General features: G+C 41.0%; 2 protein-coding genes across 2 annotated transcripts in view; both read right to left on the reverse strand.

Annotated features, from left to right (window-relative positions):
• LOC141440193 (uncharacterized) overlaps positions 1 to 123 on the reverse strand; it is a 35,835-nt gene extending 35,712 nt beyond the window's left edge. The window contains 1 exon segment of the mRNA XM_074104654.1: positions 94 to 123. Coding sequence (XP_073960755.1) covers positions 94 to 123 — 30 coding nt within the window.
• Positions 124 to 606: 483 nt separating this feature from the next.
• LOC141440501 (uncharacterized) overlaps positions 607 to 12,853 on the reverse strand; it is a 33,840-nt gene continuing 21,593 nt past the window's right edge. Inside the window, 14 exon segments of the mRNA XM_074105027.1 lie at positions 607 to 735; positions 1,491 to 1,586; positions 1,589 to 1,725; positions 3,146 to 3,302; positions 4,655 to 4,722; positions 4,725 to 4,856; positions 5,739 to 5,980; positions 6,466 to 6,599; positions 7,287 to 7,482; positions 8,184 to 9,114; positions 9,533 to 9,698; positions 10,230 to 10,562; positions 11,452 to 11,688; positions 12,139 to 12,384. Of these exon segments, the coding sequence (XP_073961128.1) occupies positions 607 to 735; positions 1,491 to 1,586; positions 1,589 to 1,725; positions 3,146 to 3,302; positions 4,655 to 4,722; positions 4,725 to 4,856; positions 5,739 to 5,980; positions 6,466 to 6,599; positions 7,287 to 7,482; positions 8,184 to 9,114; positions 9,533 to 9,698; positions 10,230 to 10,562; positions 11,452 to 11,688; positions 12,139 to 12,384 (3,204 nt within the window).

Below are 12,853 nucleotides of genomic sequence, written 5' to 3' on the forward strand. Positions count from 1 at the left end.
ATGCACTAGAGCATAAAAAGTCATTTATGTCGCCTAGATCCAGCATAAACACGAACTTTACGAGCATGAGTAGTGAAAAAAATATTGTTAAACCTCGCAAATCCTGATACTTTTTACAAACATAGTTCTACAAACCGAGCCGACAATTTAGTTTGTGATCATATTTAAATTGCCATTTCACTGAAAATTTTATACTCCACATTTGTACGAGAATATTCGAGTTTTTCTTAGAATTGATTTGGATACTGTGAAAAGGTGCGTGTGGAATTACGAGGCTAATAGATGAATTTTTGCTGTCTGTACTTTTTTAAACTACATTACAGGTAATATTTTCCTTTGACGAAAATCCCATGCAAGTAAACACACAAAAAAATCTTTTCGTTCTCTCTTCTATCTCTGGAAAAATCTGTGAGCATGAAAACGCGACAGTGTAGTGGTGATAGTTGGGTTTGTGTGTTGTTTGTTGCATAGTCGGAGCTATCGTAAGGTCGTGGGTGTGGAAAATAATTGTTTGTAGTTCAGGGAGGCTTTTGTCCATTGTTGAGGACGTGTTCCAACTAGGTGTGTGTGTTGTTCTCTTCCGTGAGCGTGCCGTTGGCGTGGTACTCACTGCACGCAGTGGTCGGGGATGTGCGTGGGCACGAGCTCCTGCGCGCACAGCTCCAGGTAGGTGCTGGCCAGCGCGCACGCGTCCACGCCCGACAAGCACTCCCACAGGAACGGCGCCGCCTCGATCTGACGAACAAACAATGATACCAGCTTAGTATCACTTCGTCTAAGTACCAAGTAGTCTAAGAAGCAACTGTCTAAGTAGGAGTAGTCTAAGAAGCAAATGGTCTAAGTTGCAAGTAGTCTAAGAAGCAAGTGGTCTAAGTAGCAAGTCGTCTAAGAAGCAACTGGTCTAAGTAGCAAGTAGTCTAAGAAGCAACTGGTCTAAGTAGCAAGTAGTCTAAGAAGCAAGTGGTCTAAGTAGCAAGTAGTCTAAGAAGCAATGGTCTAAGTAGCAAGTACTCTAAGAAGCAAACCGGTCTAAGTAGCGAAGTAGTCTAGAAGCAACGGTCTAAGTAGCGAGTAGTCTAAAGAAGCAGTGGTCTAAGTAGCAAGTAGTCTTAAGAAGCAATAGTCTAAGTAGCAATAGTCTAAGAAGCAAAGTGGTCTAGTAGCAAGTAGACTAAGAAGAAACTTGTCTAGTAGCAAGTGGATCGAAAAAAGCAAACTGGTCCAACTGTACAACTGTACCAGTAAATCTGATGAATTAATTTCCTACAAAACAAAACATGAAATTACTAGTAACGACTGTTCGACGAAATTGTTGTCGATGAAATGAAAATACTTGAAACGTTGTCTTTGTAATGATATTCGATTCAATGGTAACCCAACATACTAATTTTTGGGAAGTCGTTTAAAAATTGACAGACCACTCTAGCTGACTGTGCCGGTTCGAAGCCATCTCCATCAACATTTTTATACAGATTGAATAAGTGACTTACCACAGCGAAGCACGGATGCAGCGGCGACACCTTATTACTGAAGAACTTCTCGCACGACGTATCGTTCTTAGCCTCGTGATTCTCCACGGCGCTAACCCGTCGCTAGGCTCTAGACTCCAGCTGTGCCCGAGTTCCGCGATACAGGAGGTGAACGTGTTGTTGGACAGTTGTAAGTCGTCGTACTGCTCGTTGTTGTAAGTGCCGAGGAGGCCGCCGAGACTTGCGAAGTACCAGCCTGAGGGAAACGATGACTCATAATGTTTCTTTATCTACACCCATATAGTAAATCCTCAATTATGCGTTCAAAAACCATAGGTAACCAGCATTACTACATTGGATTCTATTATGAACACGGCTGTATCGTAATGAGATTTCATACATCATTACAGAACGGGGGGGGGGGGGGGGAGGCGCCGCGACCACGTGCAGCAGCAGGTCGTCACGCGCGCAGCTCGTGGGCAGACATACCTACCTATATAGTTCTCGTTAATGCAGGTCATTCTCAATGGTTCTTGAACACATGATAGAGGATTTAATATATGGATATAGATAAATATTGTATGCAACTGTACGTAATTAGGCCTTAAACACTAATGTGACCCTATTATGAACCACACTCGTGTTTTAAGGACCCCTATTACGATACAGTTGCATAAAATACTATTTATTTTACCCAAGGATGGTACTGTTTTTCGTGTGTAAAATATACAGGATGACATTTTTAACATGATACAAAATTTGTGTTTCGTGCTCATTTAGTCCGATGAAATTTGCGGTTCCCATACATTGTTCATAATTTATTATTTCAATAATGTATAGAAACCACAAATTTTATCAGACTAATTTCAACAAAAGAGTTAACATGCATTATATTACCTATCATTAACTGAGCTCGAAAGACCAATTTTGTATCACGTTAAAAATTTCATCCTGTTGAAAGTACGTATGTCGAATTGTTTGATCCTCCCTTCAACCTAAACGGCTGGATGGATTTTAACATATGGTATCGTCAGATTCGTCATAACTGTCGGAGTGACACAGGGTAGGTATGTAATGTAATATTTCAATATGGCATCCGTGATAAAATATTTTGTATTGTAACACTATGTGATATCAAATGAAAGTTTATAATTAGCCCATTTTAAATCATTATCTAATGATGATGATCTCAGCCTTATATAGGGCCCACCGCCGGGCATAGGCCACTTCTCAGAATAAGAAGATTCGGGCCGGTGTGCGGATTGGGCACTTCGCACATAAACGCACACGCACACATACACACACACACTATTGAAATTCTTTGCAGGTTTGTGCAGATTTCCTCAGGATGTTTTTTAACGTAAATCTCGTGATAGAATTCGAATGTGATTTCGCCAATAAATTTGGAAAACCTCAGAGATGCGAGCCCTGGTTTAAACCCACGATCCTCTGCCTGAGAGTTTCAGCTGCATACCTTTTATTCAAACCCTTCCAGCCACTAATACTCATCACGTCTAACATATAGATAGTTTGCAGTCCCGGACAAGGACATAGGATAGTTTTTATTCCGGAAAATTGCATAGTTCCTGCTGGATAGTGATAAACAAATTCTACACAGACGAAGTCGCAGGCAACAGGCTAGTAACTACAACATAAATATGGTTATTTGAACTTACCAGTAACCTTGAGCTTGCATGTGTGGAACATGAGGTTACACTGTATCTGGAGCCCATTCTGCGCTTGTATGGTTAGTGTGTCGGTTTGTCTGTCTACGATGTACTCGTCGACCATCGCCGGCAAATCCAGCGCGACTGAACGCCCGATTGACACTTGCTATAAAAAAAAAAGTTATTAAATAAACAAATTTCATGGGACACCAATTGACCTAGTCCCAAACTAAGCAAAGCTTGTACTACGAGTACTAGATAACGGATAAACATACTTAATATAGATAAATACAAACTTAAATACATATTAAGCATCCAAGAACAGAGAACACACATTCGTATTATTCATACAAATATATCTGCCCCGACCGGGAATCGAACCCGGGACCTCAAGCTTCATAGTCAGGTTCTCTAACCACTTGGCTATCTGGTCGTCAAACTTTTACACGTCATTTTTTAAACTACCAGCGCTTTCGGAAAGACCATCATTCCCAAGAAGAATGCGCCGCAAGAAACTTGGTAGAAAGTAATTTTTTCAAAATAAAATAATTACAAATAAAATACTTAAAAACTACAGTATACAATTAAAGAAAAAAATACAAAATAATAATAATAATAATACAGGGATGTATGGGGTCCCTTAGTTACAAAACTAAACACTAACTATATCTACGTGAGTTCAGTGGAAGTGTAGAATGCTTCCACCGTCATAAATTAAAAGGTCAAGGTCAAGAAAGAAATCAATGGGAATCAACAAAAAATACTGATCCAAGCACCCCGCAGAGCCTAACGGGAGAATGCATGCTCCTCTCCTGGCTTTCCAGTAAAGAGCAAGACTGTGGGTAGGTAAGAAAGGGTATTGGGGACGTGCAGCCAGCTTTTTTTAGCCGGTGAGAGTCCAGCACCGACTGGGCTACTGATGTGCCAAAGAGCTTTCCGAAATTGCGAAATTTTTCATATAGGAAACTTCTTACGATTTTGGGGTGCGGTTAATGTACATCCATGATAAAGCTCGACCAATTTTGTAAGCCCTGATAATTCGGGCACATGTCACTCGAAACACGGGTCGCCCCGTCGGGTCGGGTCGGGTATCACCCTGTACCGATAATACTCAAGGTGCTATTGGACAACCTGATTTTGTACGACCTAATAATCGGAGCACACTTTTGACAGCAAGCAATCGATTCTCACGATTGATCATTGGGAGTAAAAAGCTAGGGATTGAGTGTTAATGTGTAAATAATGTGTGCTTATTTAAATTTGTTTTTCGTGTACACCGAATAATATTAATAAATTTAGTCGTATTACAATAACAGGTCGTACATTGACTGGCAGAGCAAAATCCGGTCGCCCTAATAATGCACGACCATGTTATTATACGACGTGATAATCGGAACCCAGAACGCCGCCATCTCCTATAAAGCACCTTATATAAAATTTAAAACTAAAATCAAGTATATAAAAGCAAGGACCTTGTGTCTTTTAAAGCAACTTACCAAAAATAAATACTATACCCACCTCATTATACAAGTCGACGTGTATCAAATTCTTCTTAGTCAGCACGAGCAGATTGTACCGGCCTTGTTGTTGCTCTCCATTAGTACAGTAAAGTTGCCTTGTTTGTAGTCCCTCGTTAGTAGGAAGGTGCCGGGCTCCGATATGGTGAACACGCGTTTGTCGAACGTCACTAGAGTGCCTTGACCCGTCATCATCGCCATGCCTGGAAGATTATTACGTATAAAACAAACTCGCGTCCCGCCGTCTGTCCCTACTTTTTTTTATGGAATACGGGGCAAACGATCCCCCTTTTTTTTATGGAGGGGGGAGGAGATACGTATATTAAAGTCTACAAATAGATCGATACGGCCAAAGTTATAAAACATTGTACATATACTTTTTTTTTATTTTTTTTTTTCAACTGGATGGCAAACGAGCAAGTGGGTCTCCTGATGGTAAGAGATCACCACCGCCCATAAACAACTGCAACACCAGGGGTATTGCAGATGCGTTGCCAACCCAGAGGCCGAAGATGGGATACCTCAAGTGCCAGTAATTTCACCGGCTGTCTTACTCTCCACGCCGAAACACAACAGTGCAAGCACTGCTGCTTCACGGCAGGATTAGCGAGCAAGATGGTGGTAGCAATCCGGACGGACCTTGCACAAGGTCCTACCACCTGCAAAACCATTAAGACTATCATTACGGTCGTGTATACATAATTTTGTAACTTTGGCAGATATCTTTGTAGACGACTTGTGTTTGTTGCCAGAATATTAATATCGCTCGGGACTCGTCGGGTTTCTTCGTTTTCCTTTCAAATGGGAAAGTATAAAAAAACTGCTCTTTTGTTTGATGTATGCACGCTTAGATCTTTCAAAACTACTCAACCGAATTAGCTCGTTGAAGTGGCAATGGGCCATATAACACGGAGAACAGATGGCCGTTGGGGCCAAAATAGAATGGAGAATATACCGACAAGAGGAACGGATGACCAGGTTAACGCCGCAGGTTCAGGTGGATGCAGGCCGCTTCCAACTGACGCAACTGGAGGTCTATGGGGAAGGCCTATATCCAATAGTGTATGATGAGATGATGAACGTACCTGCAAACGGCGGCAGCACATTATCAATGTCCATATAAGGCCTGATCTCGTAATAGTAGGACCAAATGCTCTTGTTACTCGTGAGCCAGTTGTCCATGAAGTCCCGGACCGCCCTATACTCCGAGATCTCACTGAAGTCAGGAGTCCTGTTGAATGCGTGCCAGGACATCGGCAGCTTCTGTTCCAGTAAGATCTCTCCTTGGCGAGGGTCGAAGATGAAGTTGGTTTTTGGGGTGCGGTGACTGGAAAAGGTTTTTTTTTTATATTGGCCTATATACTAGACAGAATTATCTTGTGGTAAACAAGGGTTTTTTTAGTCCATTCAATTCAGATACACCTTTGGCCTCATCTGAACTTTAGATTAGGTGAGATAAGGGAGAATCACGGGTCAGTTTTATGTAAAAGAAAATTAAAAAGTGGTCTCATAAGTCTGACCGCTATATGTGTGTTTATGGCATCATAGCTCTCAAACGGATAGACCGATTTTGATGCGGTTTTTTAATCAAAGCTAGTCAAATGGAATAAAAGTTAAGGAAAATGTATTTTTCTAATTGTTTTTTTAGAAAAATAAAGGTTTAATTTGAGATTTATAAGGAAAAAGTTAGCCGTTTGTTTAGGTTCATTACTCTAATATCTGTTAGCATGGTGAACGGTTGTGTTGCTCTGAGGATGAACTCTGGTTGAGTTCGAAACGCCTGATTCAATAAATTGTTTAAAGGATACTTACTATTCCTCATACTGTAGAGCAGTCTTGGCCAGGTCAGTGACCTTGGCGTAGATTATATCAAACACCTTGTCACACGCTTCTCCGATCATGAAATAGTCGTACCACCATTTAAGACGCTCGTATGCTTCCTTGTACTGCGGATAAAGATAGATGTCAGACCTGAGGCCTTATTGCTAACGGGCGGGCTCTTGCCATCGCTTTCACCATCTCTTTCTGTCATCATCTTACACCGTTAGACAGAAATAAATAATGAATGCGATAACAAGCTTCCGTGCGTTAAGCAATACGGCCTCTGGATACACATTGTGTCTCTACCTTTTGGACAAGTACCGAAGTCCCGAGTCAAGTATTAGTTGCATATAAAAAAATATTTTGAAAATGAAATTAAAAAACGTATTTAATCGTAAATCAGTAATTTCTCCATTAGTACTGTGTCGTATGGTATGAGGCTTTGTACATAGGTTACAAATATAATCCTAATAAACACGTTTATTATTTTTTGTCCAGAAGGTAAAGACACGTTGTATGATATTATAAATATCATCTACAGCCGACCTAACACCGTGTTTTTTTTTTACTTCCCTTAACTTCAACAGATGGCTCAGTTCATTGATGCCAACTACCTGATAATTAATTATTTTTTGACAATATAAAAAAAAACCTACATAAAAATGATTCAGTCATTCTAAAAGACCAAATTTTAAAATTCACAAACTTGAAGAGAAGCATTGACGTTATCCTATGAGAGATATTAATCAAATTTTTTTTTTTAAAAGCTCGTAAGTTCGTAAATGAATGCTCAATATCGTAAATATCCTTACCTTATCTCTAACGTAGACCACTTGCGGCGTCTTGAGGAAGTTCTCCCAGGCGTTCCGAAACTCGGCGTACAGCTGCAAGAACTCGTCCTTGAACGGGATGTACTTCTCAATCTTGCCCCAGATGACGTTCCAGAACTTGTTGCTGTACTTCTTTATGTTGGTCAATAGGTCGTTGTTCATTAGGTCCTTGTATACTCTGAGAAAGATTAAGTTTAGTTTAGAACCTTATCACACTGGCGATTTCCAGGCGAGTTGAAAGAGAAGCGCGCCCGTCACGATGTGGGCAAAGACACTCAGTTATTATTGTAAGAGAGTGTACAATATGGCGTTTTTAATGGTTTACGCAGCTAACTTGCTGCGCGCTTGCAGCTATATCGTTGCAGTTAACGATAATCAATATTAGAAATTATCCATCCAGAAAGTAAGTGAGTTAGTGAGACAGAAGAGCATCAGACCCTTTTAGGGTAGATTTAGACTGATTTTACTACAAGCTTTTATTTAACTTGCAATGTATGTTTGTATGTGCGGGTCAAATCTTGCAACCTAATTTTGACCCACTTCCAGTGGTCTGATTGACTTAAAATTTAGCATAAGTTATGTAAGCCCAGGTGGTCCAGCTAGGATCGTGTCCGCAGGACGGAACTCTTCAACGGTTAATGGCATCTACTTGAAATTTGGTATACAATGTAGTTTGGGTGACAGTGCAAGTACAGTCAACAAAATGTACAATCAGTAAAAAAAGTTTGTATATTAAAAATTACATTTTCAACGAAAGTTTATTTGGCATTTATTAATCCTTTCACGTATTATTGAAGATATTAAATATAGTCAAACACACTGACCCTTACATTCAAAATCAAATTAAACATAACGGATTACAAAAAAAACCATATTTACTTGTCCATCTCATGTCCAAAAGTGGACACGTAATTGAAGTAAGGATTATCCGTCAGCTCCTGCGTCCTGTTGTAGAAGAAGTCCATAACACCTCGCCACACCGTGAACACAAACGACTCAGTGTAATGCAGCATCTTAAAGAACAGTGGCTCCATCGACTTAAGCAGTTGATGCCAATACTTCGCCAGTCTAGTCGTAGCATTAACCCACGTCGACTCCCAGTACTCCAGAAGCTTCATATGCAAGTCCCTAACGAACGTATCGTACTGTAGTATCATAGCTTCAAGCCTAGACGATACTAGATCCATAAAATCAGCGTCTAGGAACTTATTGGCTGATTCAAGGAAGTTCGCGTAAGCCATTTTGATCGTGTCAACGACGTATGTTAGACTCTGTTTGATGGATTGACTAGTATTTCCCATCATGCCCCACATGTCATTGACTATGCCGGGCAAGCTTTCCAAGTGGTTCCGTATGGCCATCTCATCTAAAACATAATAAGTGAACTCCACGACATCTTTGACGTAGAAATCGTTGGCGTTGTACGACACGTTCAAGAAATGTTCGAAGTCATCCAGATCGTCTTTGATGACGTGCAAGTCGTTCAAGTCGTCTAGGAAATCTCTTATTCTTGGTTTGGCGTCGTTCCATATGTTTCGGAGCGCTAAATGGGATTCCATCGGAGCTTCTTTTAATATTACTAGTGTCTCATTTATCTGTGCATAGAAGTGTTTTAACGCGTATACGGCTTGTGATTTGACTTCGCTGAATATAGTGGGCCGCCATATGATGGAGCTGGTGAGAAGGCGAGAGTGATTGAGACGGATGTATGAGGCTAAATCGACGGTAGTGACGTCATCGAAGTCGCGCCACGCGTTCAGTTTGGCGGAGCGCGTGTCCACTATCATGCCTACCACGTGGTATGATATATCTGGAAAATAACACGTCATTTTAACACAGTTACCAGCTAAGGTAAGGGCTAGAGCATCACACATAAGTAAACATCTGGGAAACTACAAACTATAAAAGTGCACTTTTTGTGAAAATGTGCGACGACAGCTAAAGGAGGCGCGAAAAAAAATGGTTACCCTAAAGAGTGGGGTATCGTTGTTAAGTCGTAGAGTAGCTGAATAGTGTGATTTTATTTTAAAAATATTACAAAACAAAGGAATAAGAAGTCAGCTATTTGTTACGATTTTTTTTTAATCTATGAACTTGAAACTTGCTTCCCAAAAGCGACGGAAGACCACACCTGTCAAAGTACAGGAACCGCTGCTGGTGCTTAGCCGGCACTAGGAGTCTAAAAGAGCGAAAATTATTAGCCCTGGTTAGACATGGGTTTTACTCACCATCAGTGCTGTTGTAATGCGCGATCAAGCTCTTATCCTTCATGGAGAGAGTAGCCAGCCCCGCGTCGGAACCAGTCGGGCGCTTCACTGCCGCGAACACTCTGTACTCCGGGTACGTCAGGTCCCATGTTCCGTTCACCTTGTAGAAGTACGTCTCATTCGCACGCTACAACAAAGTGGGTACATGTAAAGGTCTAGTGGCGTGCTGTAACAACTTGATTAAAAACTGACGGTAAGAGAAAATATATGTTTTTTTTTATTTGCTTCAATGTAGTATAATACATGGTTTTCAAGGATTTACTAGTCTCATACATTCAAAGTTAGTCATACATCGCTGTACGTGCCTTGCTAACTCTTTTATGTACAGTCGAGGAAACAGAATTGCGTACCAGGGTGGGACCTTATCGTATTTAATTTCGCTATAATTTCTTTGGCCGATGTACTGAATGTCAATACGACATCAGTAGCACAAAGGTTCCGCCGCGTGACGTGATTCAGCTTCTTTGATTGAACAGTGTACATATACAGTCACCCTCATTAATATCTGCCACAGCGGAGCGTGCAAAAATATCTGACGCATCATACCGGCCCTAGAAATAGAGTCGTATCAGATATTTATGCACGCTTTGCCGTGTGAGATATTGGTGCTGGTGACTGTACAGTAAACCCAACATGTAACTACATAAGAATAACTTACCTCCCACTGTACAGCGCTCTTATTCATATCAACCAGCATCTTGGTATGTCTTAATTTCTCATAGAACAACGTCTTCTGGAACTTGTAGAAATTATTGAAATAGTACCAACGGCTCTGTATGTTTATGTCAGACTTTATGTCCAGGTCCAAGTTGGTGGACGGATGGGTACACTTGAGGGCGAATTGGTAGTCCCTGATTGGTCCGTTTGAGTTGTCGGTGAGGATCGAGCGCAGGCGCAAGTATTCGTTATCGTAGTCGGAATATTGGAGCTCGACGGATAAATTGGACATGACTGACGGAGTGCTGATGTATTTGCCTTTGAGGGTGACATCCTGAGAATAAAGTTTTTTTAGTGGTTATTAAATATTGTAAATTTTTGATAGAAACCGCTCTTGATATGATAGACGAAATGAATAAAATAATTCGAAGGATTGGATGCAACAGAATAATCCTCTACTAATAATATTAAAATAGGGAATGCCTTTCTGATACCTCTTCACGCTTAAACCGCTGAACCGGTGTAAGTGAAATTTATATTAAAGTGATTGCTTGCCCCCGAAACCCCCATCAAGACAAAAAAAAACTTTGAAATAATTAAATATACAAGCTTTGATCATTTCCTTTCGTATGCCTCGTGACATACCCGAGACAATACCTATCATAGGCCGGAGTTTTTTTCCATTTTGAATTTAATTAAGTTACAAATAAGGTTTGAAATCCTTTCAATAAAAATCCTGATTAGTAGAAGTACCACAGATAACCGAGCATTCAAAGTTACTCCTTACACTAGCTGATCAATGGCTGACTGTGAAGTTTGATTTACAATATTCTTTGTGAATGTATTTATTCACAATTATAACATTTATTCATGATACGTGATTGCTGGGATATTTCTAAATTTAGACAATATAAAATAACCCAAGCCAATTACGGACTTTTATTTAAAAATCGTCTTGTCTTGTGAAGGAGACCATATCAGATAATTTTTGGTTTAAAAAATCGTAAAATATTTTATTTACTATGAGCTTTTCGGCAAAGGAAACCATCGTGAGGACACTTTCATACATTTGCTAAGCTATTGAATAGTGCGTATGAAGTTCCCAATCCACACTGGGCCCGCGTGGGTACTACAGTCCAAGCCCTCCCAAACCGGCCTGTGTGCAGCAGGCGAACATACACTAATGAGATAATTATTAGTTCTGTGGCCACAAACGAACTCACCTTCCTAAACGACGGATGCATCAGCGCCAGATCAAGGTCGTGGACATTACCCTCTTCGGTGGGGGGATTCTCCCACTTGCCGCGCAGCTCGGCTGTCTTGTTCTCATCGCGGACGTTCCAGCTGAGCGCGGCGTGTCCGTCCAGCAGGCTGTCCTGGAGGCGGTACACTCCTACCAGGTTGAACGTGCGGAGGGGGTACCATACGTTCATTACTAGCTGCTGGGACTCGGTTTCCGCCTGGGGAAAGAAAGATTATAATAATAATAATGCTTTATTGCAGTTTGTTAGTAATTATACATAAAGGTCACAGCTCATTAGATCCACCTGGCATCCGATCAGCACCGGCTCGCCGCGAGCGGTTACTATTCTTTATATGGTTTTGGTGTTTTTGGTGTGCGCTCATTACATCAACTCTATGGCGTCATCGGATCGCCTCGCTCGCTCGTGTCCACGCGCGGACGGCGAGTAGACCACTCGGAAATTCGTGGACCACGCGACGTCCACTCGTTGACCACGAGAGGTCCACTCGTTACAATGGAAGAAAGGCGGAGGAAGGAAGGAATGGAAATAAAACTGATCTAAACCTAAATCTTTTCCTACTAGTTCTCGAACCGCATCGTCCGGTGGCCGTTGATGGCCGTCACCTTCAATTAATATAAGTAATTCCTATTTTTGACAGCCACTTACCGTGGTCATATTAGTGACATGCAGATTATAGTTGATCCATGTGTCAGAAGCCCATTTGATCTTGCTGCCCTGCTTTAGTTCATTATCAGCTGCCTCATACTGGTTCTCGAACCGCAGCGTTCGATTCCCGTGGATGGCCGTTAGCTTCAGGTCCTTGCCGGCTTCATACGTGAACACGTCCATGATACCAGTTACGTTGAACTTGGAGACGTCCGTCAGGTGGAACACTGTGGCTTGTTTCACGTCCTAATAAAAATGCTCAAGTATTTATTTAGTTTGACAAATTTCTAAACAGTTTAGTCGATGCAAAAGTTCTTGTGTTTTAGCCCGGGCGAAAATAATAGAGTAAAAAAAATCAAGTTCCGGGCCTACTGTCACAAACTTTCGTAAGATATCTACACTGTATCTAAATTTATGTCATTTGAGCGTTACGACTGATTCTGAAGTCCAGATTTTCAATAAAAAAAATAGTATTTTGGCGGGTTTGGTAGTGGTTAATGCTTGATTAAATCTCTGTCGAACTTATCACTAGATGTCGTTGGTATTGTGAGGCCCGCTAGACGTTAGTCCCAGTTCCGAAACATGACACAAATGTCAAACATCAAACAGACGTCACGATACTAGCTAGTTCCAACTATACTTAGTTTTTTTAGCATTAGAAAGAAGGTAAGCGATCTTGACGTGCATTTTTATTGAAAAAACACAAGCATTAGCA

This window comes from Choristoneura fumiferana, chromosome 22 (assembly GCF_025370935.1).
Source record: "Choristoneura fumiferana chromosome 22, NRCan_CFum_1, whole genome shotgun sequence".
NCBI lineage: Eukaryota > Metazoa > Arthropoda > Insecta > Lepidoptera > Tortricidae > Choristoneura > Choristoneura fumiferana.